Source organism: Pseudophryne corroboree, chromosome 11, assembly GCF_028390025.1.
Source record: "Pseudophryne corroboree isolate aPseCor3 chromosome 11, aPseCor3.hap2, whole genome shotgun sequence".
Taxonomy (NCBI): Eukaryota; Metazoa; Chordata; class Amphibia; order Anura; family Myobatrachidae; genus Pseudophryne; species Pseudophryne corroboree.
In genome coordinates this window covers 84,913,576-84,938,637 of record NC_086454.1, presented here as the reverse complement: position 1 = coordinate 84,938,637, position 25,062 = coordinate 84,913,576, and the positions used below count along the sequence as shown (strand labels likewise).

At 45.7% G+C, this 25,062-nt stretch overlaps 1 protein-coding gene across 9 annotated transcripts in view; it reads left to right on the top strand.

The window, feature by feature from the left end:
- Positions 1 to 8,232: 8,232 nt before the first annotated feature.
- The window catches only part of PPFIBP2 (PPFIA binding protein 2), a 302,451-nt gene continuing 285,621 nt past the window's right edge, over positions 8,233 to 25,062 (top strand). For 2 of the 9 annotated variants that reach the window (XM_063944498.1, XM_063944496.1), the window contains exons 1-2: positions 20,520 to 20,576; positions 21,153 to 21,235. In XM_063944498.1, coding sequence (XP_063800568.1) covers positions 20,542 to 20,576; positions 21,153 to 21,235 — 118 coding nt within the window. In that variant the 5' untranslated portion in view covers positions 20,520 to 20,541. Of the gene's footprint in view, positions 8,519 to 20,518; positions 20,577 to 21,152; positions 21,236 to 25,062 lie in introns of those variants that run through there. The other 7 variants (XM_063944503.1, XM_063944502.1, XM_063944500.1 and 4 more) reach the window with 6 other exon arrangements.

Below are 25,062 nucleotides of genomic sequence, written 5' to 3'. Positions count from 1 at the left end.
TCTTGGAAATTATTCCTCAAACCCTGTAGATATTTCTGCCACCGAAGTCCTCTCTTTCATCCCGCCTCGGTTTTGATTTTTCTTAAGACAGAATTCCATGGCACAAATTTTCCGGCAAATATTTTTATTCTATGTCTTTGTTTCGAAAACTGAGCATTACAAATATGAAAGCACACATACTCCAGAGGGTCCTTTTGTTTGAACGAAATCACTCATGCATGACGTAGCACGCTGGGTATTTTTAAGGGTTAGGTTTCCAGAATTTAATAGTAGAATTAAGAGCTTGGTCTGTCATACTATGCAATGCACTGCTGCCTTTTAGCCATTTGTTTTGAATGTATTTTTCATGCGCTGCGCTTTTACCTGTACACTTTGTTGGAAATACGTGTGTACAGGCTTGAGGATGTTTTTGTACACACCAGCGGATGCCTTACAACCTGCGAACAGCCCAGTGGTTTTACTGAAGATAAAGCAGGCACAGCTGTACTCACTGTTATACACACTGGTAGATGGAGCAGAGAGTGGAGTGAGGTTTGATACAGCTCACCAGCCGGTGAATGTACGTAGGTAGGTACCAGGAAGCGGTGCAAGATGTTGGAACAGCTGTTATATCGCAGGTAAACACGGGTGTCACTGGAGCTAATTGAAAGACTACTGTCTTCCATTGTGGCACTCACGCACAGTCTCAAAATGGTTCCGCACATGGGCCCTCATTCCGAGTCGTTCGCTCGGTAATTTTCTTCGCATCGCAGTGAAATTCCGCTTAGTACGCATGCGCAATATTCGCACTGCGACTGCGCCAAGTAATTTTACAATGAAGATAGTATTTTTACTCACGGCTTTTTCTTCGCTCTGGCGAACGTAGTGTGATTGACAGGAAATGGGTGTTACTGGGCGGAAACACGGCGTTTTCGGGGCGTGTGGATAAAAACGCTACCGTTTCCGGAAAAAACGCAGGAGTGGCCGGAGAAACGGGGGAGTGTCTGGGCGAACGCTGGGTGTGTTTATGACGTCAAACCAGTAACGACAAGCACTGAACTGAACGCAGATGCCGAGTAAGTCTGAAGCTACTCTGAAACTGCTAAGTAGTTTGTAATCGCAATATTGCGAATACATCGGTCGCAATTTTAAGAAGCTAAGATACACTCCCAGTAGGCGTAGGCTTAGCGTGAGCAACTCTGCTAAATTCGCCTTGCGAGCGATCAACTCGGAATGAGGGCCATGGTCAGTAGTAGTATCAGTGGTCATCTTGGTACAGGGTATTAAGTTTACCTGGGGGAGTAGCAATAAGGAGTCTGCGCAGTAGCACACTCCACTTTTAACACACTTAGCATGGGTTAGTGCTTATATAATTGGGTGATCTGTGTTCTATCATTGAAACACATTAACATTTTAGAATGCAGTCTTGTATACTAGTGATGAAAAATAAACAACCAAAAAAAAAGCAGATAGGTGGTAGGTGGTAAACAGCCCTAACGGGAAAGCATTGCTTCCAGGCCATAGAGGCAAAACACCATAGCCAATCTAAGAGAGCTTTGCCTGCCACAACAGGATACCATGCGTCTCAGCCACCTAGATTTCATTGGAACAGTCCTGATGTGAGGCCATCCTGCGATTGGTGCATTCGACCCAATGCGCCCACCCTTATATGGGGATGTGGCCCCGCTTCCTGTGATGCCGGTATAGCCATGCATGCAAAAGCAATGTTACTAGTCCCGATTCCAAATTTACAAATGTTGTGACCAGTAGCGCTGAAGGGGGAGGGGCCTGAATCATAGAGGTGCAGTAACACCCCTCCCTCTCTCTCCATATATATATATATACAGGTTGAGTCTCCCTTATCCAAAATGCTTGGGACCGGAAGTATTTTGGATATCGGATTTTTCCGTATTTTGGAATAATTGCATACCATAATGAGATATCATGGTGATGGGACCTAAGTCTAAGCACAGAATGCATTTGTGTTACATATACACCTTATACAGACAGCCTGAAGGTAATTTTAGCCAATATTTTTTATAACTTTGGGCATTAAACAAAGTGTGTCTACATTCACACAATTCATTTATGTTTCATATACACCTTATACACACAGCCTGAAGGTCATTTAATACAATATTTTTAATAACTGTGTGTATTAAACAAAGTTTGTGTACATTGAGCCATCAAAAAACAAAGGTTTCACTATCTCACTCTCACTCAAAAAAGTGCGTATTTCGGAATATTCCATATTTCGGAATATTTGGATATGGGATACTCAACCTGTATATATATATATATATATAAATACAATGAATATAAGAAAGAAAAACACCGATTTCTGCGCAATTAACACTCCGAATGCAGCCAAGTTTTAAAACAGGGAATTCACCAAAAAACCCTTATTTCTGGGTTTTTTGGTGAATATATATAAATACATTGTACAGTAAATTATATTTTGAAGAAGGGTTTTTGTTTGTATTTTGTTGTTGTCTTTACGTATTGGGTTATTATAATAATAATAATATTATTATTATTATTATTATTATTATTATTATTATTACATAGTGGGTAGCAGCGGTAATGTGTAAAGTGTGCCAAGGGTTGTTTTGACTTGAGTTTATCAGTGGCCTCTCTCTCTCTCTCTCTCTCTCTCTCTCTCTCTCTCTCTCTCTCTCTCTCTCTCTCTCTCAGATGTCATTGGCCTCAGTTGATAACGTTTCTGTTTGCTCCGTGTGACATTGCACAGTGTGCATTCCAGGGATAATCCAGGCATAGGGTAACCTGTGACTTTCCTATTCCTCTTGCTGGGTAACAAATGTGAGCTTTGAAGAGTGCATTAAACCCAGTGACTCACTGCTCTTAAACGATTGTCTTTCTGATCATTGCTAGACTGTTATGGGTGTATTTATGTTCTGATCTGCACTCTTCATGTAGAATGGATGTGTCAGCATACCTGGCATCCGTCAGCATAATGTCAGCTGTGTGCAGAAAATGTCAGTTGTGCAGCTCATCTAATGAGCGTTACTCAGGCAGAGCTGTGTCCGGGCCCCCCAGCAGTTTGCTTACTGCATAGCTCCTTGTGCGCTATGTTGTGTAATAAGCAAACCAAACAGGATTATGCTGCGTGGAAGAGAGCATTTTATCTCAGCGTTCCCTCCCCAGGCAAGCGCCTACCAGTCCTAGATGCCTGGGAATAAATAATGTGCTGAAAAAAGGGCCCTTTCCTATGTTAACAGGGTTACAGGAGAATGTTATATGTTTTGCTTACTACATATTTCAAAAGGCATTATATGGTGAAGTGAAAACTATGAAGCACGACATTAAATGGCCTATAGTACAATTCGGGGGAACTTGGTCCTGTAATGCTGGTACACCCTTCCGAGACTTCAGGTCTGCTTTTTGCAGCATGCACAGAAGCCAGGATGTACGTACTGAAATCCCTCACCTCTAGGACGGCATAAGTAGTACTGTACCCCTTATAGTGGCAGTAATTCCGCCATTGGTTGTATGATTTGTATCACTTAACACTTTCTACAACTGTAGTTGAAAAAGTACGCTTACCACACTATCCCTTTAAACCGGGTCACTATGAATTACACAGGTTCTGTGGCTGGCTGACTTCAAACATGGATTTTATTTGGTTTCAAATCAGCCACAGAATCTGTGTAATCCATGTGTGTTTCGGTTTAAAGGGATGTTGTGGTAAATCTATTTGTAAATAAGGCATTCCTAACAACCATCCTGATTTTAGTGGGACATTCCCGAAAGGGACTAGTGCGTAAGGGAGGTACTCATGGAGCAATAATCTAAGCAATCTGACTAGATTGGTTAGATTTTAAGTATGATCTGTCCGTGTGTACCCCACACAGCGATGGCGATGCGCAGGCCCGTGCTGTGCTATCACTAGTGCCTGATTGGCCATGCAGGCTCAATCTAGCACATTGCTCATTTCACCCGCTGGGTAAAATGCGCTTCCCCCCCCCCACACACACACACACACACACACACTCAGCACACATCTCTCCACACATCTGCCCGTGAATACGGGCCTTTACACAAATGTGTTTTGGGGTGAATTGGGGTAGGGACAATGCCCCATCTGTGACGTTGCCAAGATGCCCACTTCTGATGTTGGAAGGTATGTATTATTTTCTCACGCATTTTCGAAGAAGGAAAAAAAAAGAGCGGCATTATAAGGGTATCCGGTCTCTAGGTCGACAGTGTCTAGGTCAACAGTAAGTAGATCGACATGGTTTTTATGTCGACATGATAAAAGGTCGACATCAGTTTTCACTTTTTTAATTTTTGTAACTTTTTCATACTTTACGATCCATGTCGACTACAATTGAGAACGGTAACCTGTGCCGAGTGCAGCAGTAGCAGAGCGAGGCACCTTGCCTGAAGCTGCGAGGGGACATGGGTGGTCATTCCGAGTTGATCGCAACCAGCAACTTTTTGCTGCTGCTGCGATCAACTAGTCCACGCCTATGGGGGAGTGTATTTTAGCTTAGCAGGGCTGCGATCGCATGTGCAGCCCTGCTAAGCTATAAAAATTTCAAGCAGAAGTTGACTATCCCTGGACATACTTACCCTGTGCGATGATCTCTGCGATGCTGGGGCCGGCTTTGACAGCCGCCCTCCGTTCTCCTGGACACGCCTGCATTTTCTTGTCCACTCCCCGAAAACGTCCGCCAACGGTCCAGATCCACCCAGGAACGCCTTCTTTTTGTCAATCTTCTTCGTATAGCGCGACGTAACCCAGGGGTCGCCGGGGTAACGATACACACGCGCAGTGCGGCTGCTGCGCATGCACATTTCAGACCCGTTTGCACCGCAGCGACAAACCGCTGCGTGCGAATGGGTCAGAATGACCCCCCATGGTGCACTAATTGGGGTTCCCGGTCACTTTACTATAAAAACGACATAAAAAAGTGAAAAAGCTCATGTCGACCTTACGTCATATCGACCTAGAGTCCCTGTCGACCTAGAACACATGTCGACCTACTTACTGTCGACCAATAGTGATCGACCTAAACTCTGTCAACCTTATTCTTGTCGATCCTCCATACCACACCCCATTATAAGACATTTGGCCCGTGCATATTTTCAGTTTATACTGTGAATTCTAGTTGCTGTTCTGTTTCTTATTCAAGAAAGATTTATCAAATCTTGGAGAGAGATTAAGTAGAGAGAGGTAAAGTACAAACTTCTGTCCTTTTACAGGTTGTGTTAGAAAAATTATAGACGTTGGTTGCTTTGGGTAACTTCTCCGCTTTACCTCTCTCCAAGATTTGATAACTCTCCCCCATGTATCATTGCAGGACAGATTTCTATATTTAGAACTAATCACGTTTTGTTATAGACAGTAATTGCAACAGTGACATCTGCAGGCTAACAAAAATGAACCCATGTAAGAAAAAAAAAACACTACATTGTAACAACACAACACAAAACATATAATGGAATATTACATTATATACAGATGCAAAGCTTAATTTTGCACATATTCAAAAATCTAATGATATTTCCCCTTTAATAACTCCCTACGGCTCCTTACCCCTGACCTGGCTGCTAATAGAATCTGACTTATCTGTAAGAAACTGGGAGCCCTTCCAGCCTGCGCTGTGTTTACATCACCTAAAGGGCATTCTGTTAATTTGACCGCAAACAAAACAAAAGTTTCAAACTAAAGGGGGGAGAGTACCAAGCCTTGGAGAGAGTTACAGGGCAAAAATGTCCCAATGTAATCAATTATTTGCCATTTCAAAGACTGCGCTAGATAAATGACACAAGCTTACTGGTTGCTTTGGTCAACATCTCCATATTATCTACAGTATGTCCAAAGCTTCAGAAATCTCCCCCAAAATATTAGGGGGCGGTGCATCAACCCTCAGAGAGAGATAAAGTACTAACCAATCAGTTCTGATTTTTTTTTAGCACAGTCTGTAAAGTAACAGCTAGTAGCTGATTGGCTAGTACTATGGGGTCTATTCCGAGTTGATCGCTAGCTGCCATTGTTCGCAGCGCAGTGATCAGTGAAAAAAATGGCTAATCTGCATATGCGTACGCACCGCAATGCGCACGCGTGATGTACGGGTACAAAGAGCATCGTGGTTTTGCACAGGTTCTAGCGAAGATTTCAGTCGCACGGCCGAATGCAGGAAGATTGACATGAAGTGGGCGTTTCTGGGTGTCAACCGACCGTTTTCAGGGAGTGCTTAGAAAAACGCAGGCGTGGCTGGGCGAACACTGGGCAGGTGTGTGACGTCTAAAGCCATCCCACCGCCGTTAGAATCCATGCACACGAAGAGTAACTACAGGGCTGGTCTTGTTTTGCATCAAATTATTTTGCAGGCGCTCTGCTGCACAAGCGTTCGCGCTTCAGCAAAGCAAAAAGACACTCCCCGATGGGCGGCGGCTATGCGTTTGCACGGCTGCTAAAAGTAGCTAGTGAGCGATCAACTCAGAATGACCCCCTATGTATTAAGCCTCGGAGAGAGATAAAGTACCAACCAATCAGCTCCTGGCTGCCATTTTTCAAACACAGTCTGTAACCTGGCAGTTAGGAGCTGATTGGCTGGTACTTTATCTCTGTCCACTTTATCTATGCTTACCACACTATGGCCCTCATTCCGAGTTGTTCGCTCGCTAGCTGCTTTTAGCAGCATTGCACACGCTAAGCCTCCGCCTACTGGGAGTGAATCTTAGCTTAGCAGAATTGCGAACGAAAGATTTGCAGAATTGCGAATAGAAATTTCTTAGCAGTTTCCGAGTAGCTCGACACTCACTCTGCCACTGCGATCAGTTCAGTCAGTTTCGTTCCTGGTTTGACGTCACAAACACACCCAGCGTTCGCCCAGACACTCCCCCGTTTCTCCAGCCACTCCCGCGTTTTTCCCAGAAACGGCAGCGTTTTTTCACACACACCCATGAAACGTCCAGTTTCCGCCCAGAAACACCCACTTCCTGTCAATCACACTCCGATCACCAGAACGAAGAAAAATCCTCGTAATGCCGTGAGTAAAATACCTAACTGTTGAGTAAAATAACTAAGCGCATGCGCTCTGCGAACATTGCGCATGCACAGTAAGAGTCTAATCGCAATATAGAGAAAATCGTCAACGAGCGAACAAATCGCAATGAGGGCCTATCCCTTTACACTGGGACACTCATAAATTACAAGGTTCTCCAGTTACTTAAAACCAGTTGAAATGCAGACTTGAAGTCAGCCCGTCATAGAACCTCTGTAATTCATGTTTCCTCTTTAAAGGGATAGTATGGTAAGCCTAACTTTATATCTCTCCAAGGATTAGTACAGATGGGTCCACATTTATCTTGGCCTTTAATAGGATTAATTGAGCCAGGGCAGTCGGATTTAATTCCCTGCTGTAATGACTTAATCCCCTCTGTATTATTCCCTGTATTGTATTGCAGCTGAGAACAATAGATGAAGGGTTTATGTAAATAAACCATGGTGTGCCTAGGCGCAGCAGAGAGGCCAAGATAACCGTGGATCTATCTGTACATATACCCATTTATCTCTCTCCATGGCATACCTCCCAACTGTCCCGATTTTCGCGGGACAGTCCCATTTTTGGGGGTCTGTCCCACTGTCCCTCCCGCGGGCCGCAGTGTCCCGCGGTGGGGGGGCAGTTGAGAGGCTCCTGATAACTCGCTGTGCATGCGCACAGCGTCTATTCCAGTGAGCTAGAGGGACTGGGGGCATGGTCAGCAGCTCACAGAGTGCTGGCCATGCCCCCACTGTGACGAAAATTGGAGGCGTGGCTCGTGATCGCATCATCCACGCGAAGCCATGCCCCTTTTTCATTAGATCAAGCCCCCTTTTCGGCACCGTTTCGCCGCGCAAGGAGTCCCGCCTTCCACAAACAGAATGTTGTGCAGTATGCATGGTTTGATACATTTCCCCATTAATCTGAAAGACGGCTGCAGTGACAATGACTGAGATGGAGTTCTGGTTTCTTGGAGATCACGATACCACGTGGTTTTACTGTATTTTTATCATTTAAATACTAAATGAACGTATTTACATTAAACATTTTTTAAAGGGTATTGTATTTATTTATTGATTTAGGTTGCTGAAAAGAATGTACACAGTTTCCCCTCATCTGGGATCAGAAGGAAATCGCCTGTGAAAATCCTACGCGTCATTCCAACCTGAAGATAATGAGGACGGGTCCCTTTAAAATAACTCTTTATACTTGGAATAGTTGAGGAGATGCCTGGGCTCCGGCAGAGCACAGATGAAGCCGACAGGAGCTGCCTCCCTGTACTTCCTTGTTAGTCAGCCGCAGAGGAGGCTGAACTTGAAAATTTGTAGTAATCAAATTGTAGATATTCTTGTTTTTCATGGGCAGTGTTCGGCATTATTGCGAGCATGTGGTTTTGGTGTGGTGTTCCCTCTTGCAAGCCTTGTCATTAGCTTCAAAGTATGCAGTGTGATGTGATTACAGGGACGACTGTGACAGATTAAACAGCCGTGGCGAAGGATCCTGCAGCTGTCGGAATACGAGAAAAGGTACCTTTTATAGCTCGCCCCTTCTCCGCTTTCTGTGTGCTAGCTTGTAATGTCATATATTGTTCACGGTGTTGTGTTCCTATTGTATTGTCTATATACTGTACCAGATACCCCATCAGGTGTCATCTATGTACACGGCAGATTTAAATGATTGACTTTATCCAGTTTGGCAAGATTAAAAATACAAAATATGAGAAAGATTAATTAGTTTTAACTTCTGTTGATACAGTGGGTCCAGATTTTGCTTTTAACATATTTAGATAAGAAAAGTGTGTGTGTGTGTGTGTGTGTGTGTGTGTGTGTGTGTGTGTGTGTGTGTGTGTGTGTGTGTGTGTGTGTGTGTGTCTCCTTTGTATTGTAAGATAACAAACGTGAAAGAGAAGACATTTAATGTATGTTGGTAAAATTTTGTGGAGTGTCTCAGGAGTCGCTGGGATGTAGTCTGGCAGAGAACTGGGGTGACGAGAGGAAGAGCTGTGAATTTTGTGCTATTTATACATAGTGGGCCCCATTTACATATTGGCCGGGCACCACAAGTCACTCTGGTTTCCACCAATGCTCCTATCTGGGCCGCCCGGTACGCTTATCTTTATGGCCATGAAGAAAATTAGAATTCTGTTTCTCTTTGTCTCTTAATCCCCCTATTTACTATCAGCACTGACCTGTCAATCTTATTTAATAACCCCCTCACAAAAGCTTGAAGTGGGCATTACATCATTGAGGTGCATTATGTCATCACAGGGGGTATGGCGGGAGCAGTACATCATCACAGGGGGTATGGCGGGGAGCAGTACATCATCACAGGGGGCATGTCGGGGAGCAGTACGTCATCACAGGGGGCATGGCGGGGGCAGTACGTCATCACAGGGGGCATGGCGGGGGCAGAACGTCATCACAGGGGGCATGGCGGCGGCAGTACCTCATCACAGGGGGCATGGCGGGGGCAGTACGTCATCACAGGGGGCATGGCGGGGGCAGAACATCATCACAGGGGGCATGGCGGGGGCAGTACCTCATCACAGGGGGCATGGCGGGGGCAGTACGTGGCGGGGAGCAGTACGTCATCACAGGGGGCATGGCGGGAGCAGTACGTCATCACAGGGGGCTTGGCGAGGAGTAGTACATCATCACAGGGGGCATGACGGGGAGCAGTACATCATTCCAGGGGGCATGGCGGGAGCAGTACGTCATCACAGGGGGCATGATGGAGAGCAGTAGGTCTTCACAGGGGGCATGGCGGGAGCAGTACGTCATCACAGGGGGCATGGTGGGGAGCAGTAGGTGTTCACAGGGGGCATGGTGGGAGCAGTACGTCATAACAGGGGGCATGGTGGGGAGCAGTAGGTGTTCACAGGGGGCATGGTGGGAGCAGTACGTCATAACAGGGGGCATGGTGGGGGGGCAGTACGTCATCACAGAAGGCATGGCGTGGGTAGTACGTCATCACAGGGGGCACGGCGGGGAGCAGTATGTCCTCACAGGGGGCATGGTGGGGAACCATAGGTCATCACAGGGGACACGGCGGGGAACCATAGGTCATCACAGGGGGCATGATGGGAGCAGTACGTCATCACAGGGGGCATAGTGGGGGGCAGTACATCATCACAGAGGGCATGGCGCGGGCAGAACGTCATCACAGGGGGCACAGTGGGGAGCAGTACATCATCACAGGAGGCACGGCAGGGGCAGAGCGTCATCACAGGGAGCATGGCGGGGAGCAGTACATCATCACAGGGGGCACGGCATGGGCAGAACGTCATCACAGGGGGCACGGCGGGGGCAGTGCATCATCACAGGAGACACAGTGGGGAGCAGTATGTCATCACAGGGGGCATGGCGTGGGCAGAACATCATCACAGGGGGCACGGCGGGGAGCAGTATGTCATCACAGGGGGCACGGCAGGGGCAGTATGTCATCACAGGGGGCACAGTGGGGAGCAGTAGGTCATCACAGGGGGCATAGCAGGTGTAGTTTCTCCATGACCTCCTATGCTTGAGGCTGTGTGTCTTGGTATGCTGTCACTTGCATTGATATAGCTGCCATAATACACCCACTGAATGGACCATTTTTGTCTGCACTACCAGCCACCACCCTGGAACTCCATTACTGTTCCGCCACTGTTCACACCCGCCTGTGTGTGTACACGTGTAATACATGTACCGTCGGGGTTTCCGCAAATTTTTTAGCATGCGCAGTTGCAAATAATCACTCAACTACGAGAATATAGACATTGCATGCAGATTGCGTTTGACTCAGAATCATGCCAATAATGTCCTGTATTTTGCGCTGATATGAGAGACATAGATTTACTATGCGGCAGATTAAAAACATTGATTTTGTCCCAGAAATGTAAAACTGCAATAATATTAAATGCAAAACACTAATATTGGAGTTCTAAATGTCTGGGTCCACACCGTTGATAATCAGCGGCTTGCAAAAGTGCTGCTTAGTACATCTAGACCAGTGGTTCCCAAACTCGGTCCACAAGGACCCACAACTGTTTACGGTTTCCAGGTCGCCTCGCAGAAAGTGAAACAATTAGCTCCACCTGCTGTTCTTTTAAAATGTGTCAGTGAGTAATGAGTACACATGCGCTCCTGCTAAGTGACCTGGGAAATGTGTCAGTGAGTAGTGAGTACACCTGTGCTCCTGCTAAGTGACCTGGGAAATGTGTTAGTGAGTAATGAGCACGCCTGTGCTCCTGCTAAGTGACCTGGGAAATGTCAGTGAGTAGTGAGTACACCTGTGCTCCTGCTAAGTGACCTGGGAAATGTGTCAGTGAGTAGTGACTACACCTGTGCTCCTGCTAAGTGACCTGGGAAATGTGTCAGTGAGTAATGACTACGCCTGTGCTCCTGCTAAGTGACCTGGGAAATGCCATTATGCCAGTGAGTAGTGAGTACACCTGTGCTCCTGCTAAGTGACCTGGGAAATGTGTCAGTGAGTAATGTGCACGCCTGTGCTCCTGCTAAGTGACCTGAGAAATGTGTCAGTGAGTAATACTACGCCTGTGCTCCTGCTAAGTGACCTGGGAAATGTGTTAGTGAGTAATTAATACACCTGTGCTCCTGCTAGGTGACCCGGAAAACGTGAACTGTTTGGGGTCCTTAAGGGCAGAGTTTGGGAGCCAATGATCTAGACTATTATGTGTTGGGAATGAAAAGTTTTTGTTACAAATACTAACTTTGTAGGCCGCATCAGAAAGTGTCTATAACCCATCACAGAGCACAAAATTTACGTAAGTATATTGATGAAAACCGCGATAACTTCTAATTCCATTACATGTATGCAACAGTATCGCAATCCGTTCAGTGGATAATTCATCAACTAAAACTAGGCCAGTTACCGTATGGTGGCATGTAATTACTGCCAACCACTAAGATGTTAGTTCCGTCCTTAATAATAAAGAGAGCTCTATAATGTGCAGTCACGTGTATAGCTCATTATTGCTGAAAGCTAATTATGTGCTGGTGCTAAATGTGTTATTGCGTCTTTCACTTTCGCCATTTAAAACAGTCCATCTGCCTTGTCCTATTTGTAGGGAAAGTTCATCTAAGGTTCTATATGGAAGACAGGAGAACATAGCTACAGGTTCTATTTACTGCACTCTACTTCATGTACTGCAAGTTCATACTTTATTCTCTGCTTCTGGCTCCTTGTTCCTCCTCTTCTCTTTACAGGATCCTCTTTTCACTCGTAATATCGCATTCCTATGTTTATACAAAAGTATGTTCAGCTGAGCATCCTGAAAAAAAAAATGTATACTGTATATATTTTGTTGCAATAAAATAAATTTGCTCCAGTGCACAATACACTGCACAGTGCCCCCAGTTCCCAATATTCCACACCGGGCCCCAGTAACAATGTGCGACACAGTGCCCCCAGTAACCAGGTGCCACACAGTGCCCCCAGTCACAATGTGCCACACAGTGCCCCGAGTCACAATGTGCCACACAGTGCCCCTAGTTCACAGTATGTCACACAGGGCTCCCAATTCACTATATAACACACAGGGCCCCCAGTAAACATTATGCCACACATTGCCACTGATACACAATGTGCCACACAGTGCCCCCCAGTTCAAGATTTGATACAGTGCCCCCTAGTTCACGAGTTGACAGTGCCCCCAGTTCACAATATGACATACAGTGCCCCCAGTTCACAATATGACACATTAGGGCCTGATTCAGAGTTGTACGTGATTACACAGCTGCGAGGAACAATACTGTACATCTAATATGCAAATGCCACAGGAGACGTCTGGTGTAAATATATACCTCCTGACCGCTTCCGTGATCCGCTGGTGTGTCTCAAGATGCGTCATCGGATCACACTGTGTGACCATCGGTCAACTGAGTAACCTTCCCTCTCAGATCTGCAGCTGAGGTCATTAAATATGCATCACCAGACGCAGCCACTGACCTCGACACTCCCACAAAACTGAGGCGACATGCCTCCGTTTTGAAGAACGGACCCATTCGCCGCCCCTTCCCCACCTCCAAATGCCCTCAGCCCTCAGGTCCTGCACATGCGCAGTGTCCTCTCCCCATCATTAGACTTGCACACTACAAATCGGTTTATCGTACGAAATAGGTAGTAAATATGAATTAGGCCCATAGTGCCCCCAATGCACAATATGTCACACAGTTCTCCCAGTGTACAATATACCACAGTGCCCCAAGACACAATATGACACATACTGCCCCCGATGCACAATATGTCACACAGTTCTCCCAGTGTACAATATACCACAGTGCCCCAGGACACAATATGACACAATCCGCCTCCAATGCACAATATGTCGCACAGTTCTCCCAGTGTACAATATACCACAGTGCCCCAAGACATAATGTGACACAATCCGCCTCCAATGCACAATATGTCGCACAGTTCTCCCAGTGTACAATATACCACAGTGCCCCAAGACACAATATGACACATACTGCCCCCAATGCACAATATGTCACACAGTTCTCCCAGTGTACAATATACCACAGTGCCCCAAGACACAATATGACACATACTGCTCCCAGTGCACAATATGTCACACAGTTCTCCCAGTGTACAATATACCACAGTGCCCCAGCACACAATATGACACAATCCGCCTCCAATGCACAATAGGTCACACAGTTCTCCCAGTGCACAATATACCACAGTGCCCCAAGACATAATGTGACACAATCCGCCTCCAATGCACAATATGTCACACAGTTCTCCCAGTGTACAATATACCACAGTGCCCCGGGACACAATGTGACACAATCCGCCCCCAATGCACAATATGTCACACAGTTCTCCCAGTGCACAATATACCACAGTGCCCCAAGACATAATGTGACACAATCCGCCTCCAATGCACAATATGTGACACAGTTCGCCCAGTGTACAATATACCACAGTGCCCCGGGGACACAATGTGACACAATCCGCCCCCAATGCACAATATGTCACACAGTTCTCCCAGTGCACAATATACCACAGTGCCCCAAGACACAATATGACACATACTGCCCCAATGCACAATATGTCACACAGTTCTCCCAGTGTACAATATACCACAGTGCCCCAGCACACAATATGACACAATCCGCCGCCAATGCACAATATGTGACACAGTTCGCCCAGTGTACAATATACCACAGTGCCCCGGGACACAATGTGACACAATCCGCCCCCAATGCACAATATGTCACACAGTTCTCCCAGTGCACAATATACCACAGTGCCCCAGGACACAATATGACACATACTGCCCCCAATGCACAATATGTCACCACACAGTGCTCCCAGTGTGCAATATACCACAGTGCCCCAGGACACGATATGACACATACTGCCTCCACTGCACAATATGTCACACAGTTTTCCCAGTGTATAATATACCACAGTGCCCCAGGACACAATATGTCACATACTGCCCCCAATGCACAATATGTCACACAGTTCTCCCATTGTACAATATACCACAGTGCCCCGGGACACAATATGACACAATCCGCCCCAATGCACAATATGTCACACAGTTCTCCCAGTGTACAATATACCACAGTGCCCCAGGACACAATATGACACAATCCGCCCCCAATGCACAATATGTCACACAGTTCTCCCAGTGTACAATATACCACAGTGCCCCAGGACACAATATGACACAATCCACCTCCAGTGCACAATATGTCACACAGTTCTCTCAGTGTACAATATACTACAGTGCCCCAGGACACAATATGTCACATACTGCCCCCAATGCACAATATGTCACACAGGTCTCCCAGTGTACAATATACCACAGTGCTCCCGGACACAATATGACACAATCCACCTCCAATGCACAATATGTCACACAGTTTTCCCAGTGTATAATATACCACAGTGCCCCACGACACAATATGTCACATACTGCCCCCAATGCACAATGTCACACAGTTCTCCCAGTGTACAATATACCACAGTGCCCCAGGACACAATATGTCACATACGGCCCCCAATGCACAATGTCACACAGTTCTCTCAGTGTACAATATACCACAGTGCCCCAAGACACAATATGACACATACTGCCCCCAATGCACAATATGTCACACAGTTCTCCCAGTGTACAATATACCACAGTGCCCCGGGACACAATATGACACAATCCGCCCCAATGTACAATATGTCACACAGTTCTCCCAGTGTACAATATACCACAGTGCCCCGGGACACAATATGACACAATCCGCCCCAATGCACAATATGTCACACAGTTCTCCCAGTGTACAATATGCCACAGTGCCCCAGGACACAATATGACACAATCCACCTCCAATGCACAATATGTCACACAGTTCTCTCAGTGTACAATATACTACAGTGCCCCAGGACACAATATGTCACATACTACCCCCAATGCACAATATGTCACACAGTTCTCCCAGTGTACAATATACCACAGTGCTCCGGGACACAATATGACACAATCCACCTCCAATGCACAATATGTCACACAGTTCTCCCAGTGTACAATATACCACAGTGCCCCAAAATACAATATGACACATACTGCCACCAGTGCACAATACTTCACACAGTTCTCCCAGTGTACAATATACCACAGTGCCCCAAGACACAATATGTCACATACTGCCCCCAATGCACAATATGTCGCACAGTTCTCCCAGTGTACAATATACCACAGTGCCCCAAGATACAATATGACACATACTGCCACCAGTGCACAATACTTCACACAGTTCTCCCAGTGTACAATATACCACAGTGCCCCAGGACACAATATGACACATACTGCCACCAATGCACAATATGTCACACAGTTCTCCCAGTGTACAATATACTACAGTGCCCCAGCACACAATATGACACAATCTACCCCCAATGAACAATATGTGACACAGTTCTCCCAGTGTACAATATACCACAGTGCCCCAGGACACAATATGTCACATACTGCCCCCAATGCACAATATGTCACACCGTTCTCCCAGTGCACAATATACCACAGTGCCCAGGCAGGGGCGGAGTTAGGGGTGAGGGAGCCCCTAGGCACAACAGTAACAGCTGCCCCCCAACTGCCTAGTTTTATTATTTTTATTGATTTGTTATAAGCTATCATTTGATGATAGCCATTTTAATAGAATAATAAAGAAAAAGCCATTAAATATTATGTCAGCTTACAGGGCAGTATGTGCATATTTTACCCATTTACACTCAATTCAAGATGGCATATGGTACAGTACAGTGGAAATAGTTTGCCGTTACTAGTACTTTTTGGGTTGACAGTACCAATACAAGCATCCAAGTGCTGCCCCCCCAAACAAGTGCCGCCCCTAGGCACGTGCCTAATGGGAAATTCGCCACTGTGCCCCAGGACACAATATGTCACTGTACTATTTAAGCAAGGGTTTTCATTGGGAAGCTCTGCACACCCCAAGGTGCATACAAGTACCAGGCACACATAAATGAGCACACAAAAGTTGTGCAATAAAGAGGTTAAAACAGACAAACCAGACGCATAAAGGACCCCACAGCCCCTTTCCCTCCTCTCTTACCTAAGTTGTAAGGCCACAATTTTAGAGTAAAAGGGAAAGATGGCTGCATAATTCAGGAAGGTGGCATAGAGACAGTAAAATTCTTTAATGTTTAGCTACGACTGCATTGGTCCTGTGTGCTTGCAGTACAGAATCATTCACAGGAACTTTCATTTCTACAGATTGGTTAGAAAAATTGCCGTAATTTTAGGTCAACATCAAGATCTGTGCCCTTTTATTCTCAATCACTGTCAGGCTTAGACTTGCCCACAGGGGAAACCACTGGTGGGCCCCACTGCCTGCTCTAAGGATCAGGTTCCAGACTGTGCACTTGAATTATACAGATGTTACCTTATACTGTACTATGGTGTATTTTCTACATTGCATTGCTGTTATTAATCTGGTACATTCTCATGCATGCAGCAGATGAATTTACTGTATATATTTATGAAGGGGCCCAGACGTTGCACTCTCTAATGGTTAGTCAAACCAATGAGGTGGCAGGCCACACCCCCTTTGTGGACTGGCCACACCCCTAAACATGGGCCCCTACCACTGTATTTCTCCCGGTGGGCCCTACCTGCCCCAGTCCAACACTGCTCACGGTATATGATCAGTGTATGTCTTATTAATGGGCGCAGGGGGCTACAATTGGTGTTTTACTTGGGTTCTTCAGTTGCCATGCTGCAGCCCTCCCCTCTGCTAGTTACAGTATGTCTCCTCTCATTGTTACACTCCCTGCTCTGGCAGTGATATCCGTGGCTGAAAGGAAGGGGGGTATTCAGGCATCCGAGCCGTTCCCAACATGCCCAGTCCCCGCCGCAGCCTCACATGCTGACTGGCAGTGCCAGTGCTGTTATTGGTAATGGAGCCTCTATCTACCCTGGACATTCTGGGCTTCATGTCAGTAATGTGAGGAGGAGGGTTTACACAGCGCATCCTTAAAACATTTTTGGCACACACAGAAAAGATCCCTTATCTTTTTAAACGTTTTAGAAGTAAAGGAGAAACCAATTATGTTAGTCTGATTGTTTGTAGTGTTTATTAATTAGCATTTTCATTATTCATTCTTGGGAGGTCTTGATAAATAGGCCCATATATTTCTAAACCACAAACATTAAGGGGTAAATTTACTAAAGCTTCTAAAACAGAATTGGAGATGTTGCCCATAGCAACCAATCCGTCCATCTGCAACTTTATCCTTCTCTTGTGTTCATCTGTGATTCCAAACGCACAAGAACTCAGACGCCCACTGTCGGCGTCCGTACGCGCAGTAATACCGCTCAGGAACACCCGCTACGTTTTCAATGCACTTCTCCCTGTGTGCACCCATGATTAGAGCTGCATCTCTGCATGTACACAACCGGGACGCATGGGCAGTAGCAAAAAAATCATCCCACTACACTGGCATTGCGTACACCGCTGCATCAGGCCCCAACAGTGTTGTAATGCTGTAGTTTCTTTCAGACTATTATACCAAAGGTAAATGTACACATCCCAAAAGAATTCCCACTTGTTTCACATCTGTTATGCATACTTGCCTAACCTCCTGGAAGTTGCCGGAGACTCCCATCTTTCTCGGGTACCCCCCCCCCCCCCCCCCCCGCCCTCACACCCTGAAAGAGATCCGCATCCCAACTGCTTCCTAGTGAAGCAGACAGGATGCAGGGATGAAACATGGAAATACGGGTGTGTGCGGAGCAGGCTGGGGTTAATTTATGTGAAGTGCATAATTTAGCTCCACCCTTCCACGCAGATCCACCAATCGCAGCATTTTGCTGCGGAGCCTAATGCTCTAGAGATCCCATTCCAGCCTCCAAATCTGTTAGCTGCAGCTCCTCCCCAGGCTTCTCCCGGAGAAAAGAAGAACAAAGTCGACAATTATGCAGTAATGTTTAATTGTATTATGGAATACATAGCAGCAAGGGACTGCAGGAGCAGGGAATCGGCACCCTTCCCCTAATGAAATTGTCTTCCAGTTAATTTTGCTACCACACAGAGACACAGAGGAATCCAGGAGCCTCTCCAAGTAGATCTTGAAGATGGGTTTAATCATGGGTGCAGGATATACTGGGTTTATAATAATGAATACTGCCTAGTCCAAAACTGAATAAGTGAATTAAATTGTTCTTGATTAAGAATCCATTTGGTATTCTTTAAAATTGGGCTCAATATCTTTAAATACAGTGGTGATGTACCATAGTTTGACATTGAATGGTGACCTTCTTGCATAACCAAATGAATGTTGAGTGTCAGCTGCCGTCAGGACCTGATAAGAGGACCTCTTCTTCATGATCGAGCACATGACCTTTTAAACTCAGCGTGGACTTTTAAATCCACATGGATTACAATCCACAAGAAGTTCCTATTGGAAATATCACAGCATAATCCATTCTGAGGAGGTGGGCAGAAGTCCTGGCTTTTATCTTTAAAATTGTTAATTCGGCTACATAAATACTGGGAAATATAGTCTAGTAGCTGAATACCTGTGCTTAGCTACAGAAATTTCTAGTATTTACGTGCGTATAACTTTCATAATTTGAAGGACTTCCTGGTAAACTAAGACCACCCATCCCTCAGCAAGGCAGCAGCCAGCAGCACCTGGAGGGAGCATCCCAGAGACGGAGGGGACGCCACGCTGCTGGGAACCTCCCGGGATCACCCCCTCCCCAAACCGGACACAGCAGCCAGCGTTTGGTACAATTCCAGAGTTACGCCAAAAACTATGGATTTTTACATGTCACCCCCTTCCCACCCCTTACAGATTGTAGTGATATGTGTACTAAGTTTGGTGTAAATTGCTCCAGGCATTCCAGAATTGTGCTGGAACAGATAGATAGATAGATAGATAGGTAGATAGATAGATAGATAGATAGATAGATAGATAGATAGATAGATAGATAGATAGATAGATAGATAGATAGATAGATAGATAGATCTCTGATCCCCTCTGTCTAGGTATAAAACATAAGGGCTTCTGGTGGCGGCAGCAAACACTGTTCCAGGTATCACAGCCTGGAGGATTTTAAATAGACACAGCTCCATGTAATTTTCCCACAGCCAGTTGTGACCTCAGCTTCTCTCTGATATCCATGAACATTGTGTGTGTATTAAATATTTTCCAAGCTGTCATGCAAGGACAACAAATCAGCTATATGGAGAACAGTTATGGAGATTGGTGCACAAGTAACCGTGAAAAGTTTACTTGGGATCAGTACGAAATCCAGCTGGACGGGATCACGGCAGTCGAAATACCAACACCGGAATCCCGACCAGCACAATCCCGACAGGGGTGGCGAGCGGAACGCAGCCCCTTGCGGGCTCACTGCGCTCGCCAAGCTGCGGGCACGGTGCCTCGTTGCGCTCGGCACACTAATTTATTCTCCCTCTATGGGTGTCGTGGACACCCACAGAGGGAGAATATGTTGGGATTGTGCCAGTCGGGATTCCGGTGTCGGTATTTTGACCGCCGGGATTCCGTCTGGCGGGATCTTGACTACATCCCATTTTTACTTTAACAAACAATAACAATTACATTAAATCTGTTGTCAAATACAGGTAAGAAAATTAAAGCAAACCCTTGAAGAGTTGTTATGGGTTACACCACCTTCACTGCAGTAACTTGTCCACTATTTTTCAGAAATGTGCTCTACTAAAGGTCATTACCAAACTGGAAAAGTGTAACACCACAGCGCAAATGCTCTTATGTGACAATATGGACTTTTGTACATGGTCTTACAGAGACACATGTGGATTTGTGGGCCCAGTTGGTGGCAGAAGTGGGGTGCAAAAATTTGCATTGAGCAATAGCACACATCAGTCCCATGGTGAGATATATTTTGTCGACATTCACAATTTGGACATTCCTTAAGTTGACATGAGAATGTCAACATGTTCTTAATGTTGACATTCAGCATGTTGACACTGATGTAATTTTGTCATTGCAGAAAAGTTGACATTGATGTTGTCAACATTTTAACCATGTCGATATAATGGATGTCAACATTCTGCTGATCGAAGACATATGGTACATGTGTTAAAGCTTTTAACGTAGACAAGTGATGGTGTTGCCTATAGCAACCAATTAGGTTCTATGATTTTCTAGAATGCAATAAAGAAATGATAGTTATGGACAGCACTTCCACTTGTCTGTTTGGCCCAGTCCTAACTTTCATGGCCTTGAAAGGGGCTGACTTGTGGCCAAGGTGAATAAGTGCTTATTTTGTTGGGGTATGTGAAGGATTTTCGTGGATGAGGGGCGTGCTTTTTTTTCTGGTGGTTTAGTCATAAAATGACCTACTTTTGCGTCAATATGCTTGACCGAGTTTTTGTTTTGGAGGATGAAATTATTCCATTTAATTCAGCCACCTCAGTATGGCTATCCTTAAACCCTGGATTGTAAGGGATGGGTAGAGGGAGGAGCTTGAGGACAGCATTTGGGAAACTGTAAAAAAAAAAATCCCCCCAAAAAAGCATCCAAGTAGCCAATAGTTCTTATCTGCTACAAGTTTTGACAATGACATCAAATATTTGATGCAGTTATTTAACAAAGTACGTAGGAATAAATAAGGATATGAATTAACATTTCTTTTTTGTTTGTCAGGACACGAACTGCAGCAGACATGGCTTCTACTGCCAGTCACATGCTTCAGGCGGCCTTGGAGCAAATGGATGACATCATTGCAGGTAAGAGTCTACTACAGAGTATTACAGTAAATTGACAGCAATTACAGTGACAACAGTACAAACAAGTCATCAGCTATCACTGGCAGAGCATCTTGGAAGATTAAGTTTAAGAGTAGCTGAACAGTCAGAAGTCCTCTGTGTTCTTTCCTAAATGCAAGGTGCCATGTGGTAGAGGGGTGGTGGGTGCCTGTCTGTGGGACCTGGACTGCAAGGAAGACCTAGCCACACCCCCCTTAGTGCCTGTGCTAGAGCCTACTCAAACTCTTGTTGCCACTATTTCAAAGCATATGGTTGTGCATAGCTAAGATCAATGAAATCCCAGGGCGCATGGTGCTTTCCCCGCCCCGGAGCAAATTATATCATGGTGTTTCACCTAGGGGATGAAATTGCCAGCACCAGACACTCCTGGCAGCTGTACAAGCTGCAGGGTTCGTGTTCGGTGCATCCTAAGGATGTTGCTACCCCCACAACCCTGGCTAGAATTAAACAGAAATGTCTTCCTTCTTAATATTACTTCTAACTCAGCAATCGTTTGCTTCCAGTGGTCAATGTTTTGCCATCAATAGTGGAATTCCGATGTTTGTTTGGAACATAAACATAGAAACATACAATTTGAAGGCAGATAAGAACCACTTGGCCCATCTTGTCTGCCCCTTTTGTTTTTTTACCCCTGTTGCACTTTGCTTAGTATTGTTTTCCCAATAGTCATCTCTTTGCCCCACCTTCCTTTTTGATTTGCCTGTCATGGTCACATGTCTGCTCTTGTGCAGCTCACCTATGGTTCAATCCACCAATAATTTCCGCCTAGGGTTTCCTGCCATTGATGAAAGGTACATATGGAGACCATTGATGGTTCACCATTCAATGTCCATCCCTTATACAGTGTGCATGGCTGAAGCAAGTACTGATCAAAGACCCTCCTCCCTTCCTCCTAGCACAAAATGCTCTCTGCTCCTGAACCACACAATTCATTGATGTTAACGATGTTTATTTTAAATCTAAACTCATTATTTCAGTACAGGTTGCTGCAGTAGTACATTAGGTGGGGAAGTCAGGTGTTAAGCACTTTTTTTCTTGCTATAAGAGTTATGTTGTGTTGAATGGACTGTATTGGTCCATTGATGTTTTCAGGACCACTAAACCTAAAATACAGGTTGGCTTATAAACAAAAGATACTGATAAACTTCACAGGTGTTAACGTTTCGGGAGCATATCAGAGATATACTGTAGGTGTGAACATGGAGGGTGACATTTTCCCCAATGCACAGCACACTTCCAGCCAGTAATATTCCACTTAAAAGCACTACAGCCCAGGGCTGTGTTAACAGCAGTGTAGGCCCCTGGGCAAAGCAATGCACTAGGCCCCCTACCCATCCTCTCATGGTAGGCAGCTTTGATGTCCCGCGGGCAGTAGGGGGTGTTCTATCTTCTGCTCAGCATGTAGGACCTGGAGCAGTAATTTCTGCTAATTACTCCTTTACTGCACAGATGGTGGGATATGGGGTGGGAGGGAGAACACTAAACTGTAGAAGAGGGCATTGGGCTGAATGAAGGGTCCCCCGGTACATGACTTCTAGGGTGGTAGGGTGTGTGTTTAATACGCTTGGGAGGAGTGGATAGTGGAGTGGGCTTAATATTCATCATTTTCTGGTGGAAGGGCAGCTTGCTTGACTGCAGATATCTCCAGTACCTGGGAATAGATTTTATAGCTTTCAATGGGATTAAAAAACTAGAATCCCATCTTTCAGGAGGTACTGTGGACTTGGGGATCACAGTTTACGAGCCAGGGTAATCCACACAAAAAAATATAAAACTGCATACCAGGCGTGTGGAGCTGGAGCAGGGACCAACTGCTAGAAGGCCGATATCTCTGGTTCTGCCAAGCTGCCAGTGTCCACCGAAAGGGGAGAGTCCCAGCTTTTGGATTATACCAGAAAAACTCTAAGTTAGACAGAGATATCTGGCTTGGAAGAGCAATTAACAGGCTCAGATGGGTACCACTGCTTTTGAAGTCAGATATCTCCGGTTCCCCAGGGCTAATTTTAAAATATCTGGTACCTCTGAAAAAAGGGGACCCTCGGCTATCAGCCTTGGGGGTCTATTTATTAAGCCTTGTATGGAGATAAAGTCGCCAGAGATAAAGTCCCAGCCAATCGGCTCCTAACTGCCATGTCACAGGCTGGGTTTGAAAAATGTCAGTTAGGAGCTGATTGGCTGGTACTTTATCTCCATGGACAGCTCCATCCAAGTCTTAGTAAATAGACCCCTTGGACTCTTATACTCCTGGGGCCTTTGGACAACTGCCTATTGAGCCCATACAAAAGACGGCCCTGCAAATCAACCACTGCAAATTCGCTCACAGCTAGAGAGGCCTTGGCTGCTTATGGGAGCCTCTTATGGCAGACAGCATAGACTTACTCAGACGTTCTACTGATGTGCGTCCGATGTTTCCACTTTCCTACGTCGGAGGCGGATGTGAGATGCTGGCAGTGGGCGTCTCTATATTGTTTCAGTTGCATCGCGAGCAAATTCGCGTCAGTGAAAGCTTTTACTTACGTCTCTGCATCAGACCCAAAGCACAGTTGCTTGGAAAGAACTACACAGCAAATACAGTTAGAACGTTTATTATCTCAAGTTCTGACAGGCGATGGTAACTTTTCCATACGGATGGCCATCAATTATTCAAAATCATCGATGGTTTGTTACCAATGTTGAATACTTTTGCCATCGATGGAACCAGATGGTTTCCCACCACCAATGATGCACACACAACAAATATTTATTTTACAACGTGTCGGGACACTCCTTGTAAAGCTCTGCCCCCGGGCTCTCATTGGCCCACAGCCTACTGAATTGTAAAACAAGGGTGACAATTGGTGGGTGAAACCATTGACGGTTCCTTTTGCAGATGGTTTCACACCATCGAGGTTACCCATCAATGGTATTATCAGTGGTGACCATCAACGGGTAACCCACCGATGACCATCCCTACCATACATGTTTGTAAATCCTGTTAGTAACATTTATATAGAAATATTAAGGTCTATTTACCTAAGGGAGAAGAGTCTTCTAGCCTGTAAAAATGTCTGTTATAGGGATTATCTCTATCAATGGGGCTAATTCAGACCTGATTGCTAGGCTGCGTTTTCGTACAGCGGGCGATCAGGACTAAACTGCGCATGCGTATGCACCGCAATTCGCAGGCGCATCGCACGGGTACAAAGCGGATCGCCGCTCAGCGATGGGTTTGTGCGAAGAATCCACATTCGCACGGGCGTTTGCAAGGAGATTGACAGGAAGAAGGCGTTTGTGGGTGGTAACTGACCTATTTCTGGGAGTGTCTGGAAAAATACAGGCGTGACCAAGCGTTTGCAGGGAGGGTTCCTGACGTCAATTCCAGTCCCGGACAGGCTGAAGTGTTCACAGCAGCTGAGTAAGTCCTGGGCTACTCAGAGACTGCACAAAATCTGTTTGTACATCTCTGCTACACATGCGTTCGCACACTTGCAAAGTGAAAATACACTCGCCTATGGGCGGCGACTATGCAAACACAGGACTGCAAAAAAAAACCTAGAAAAAACCCCTAGCTAGCGAACAGGTCTGAATTAGGTTCAATGTCTGCAGAATGGGACGTGAAGTCTTGCTATTGCGGTACATATACCACTGATTGGCCTAATATTATCAGGATGGCAATAGCAGATGTTCTGTAGAGATAAATGCTTTATTATTCACATAAACATTTATGTTTAGTTGGAATTAAGGGGGGTACACCCGTGCCGATGTGTGCTGAGCGATCTAGCACAGAATGCTCCGCACACATCCCCCCC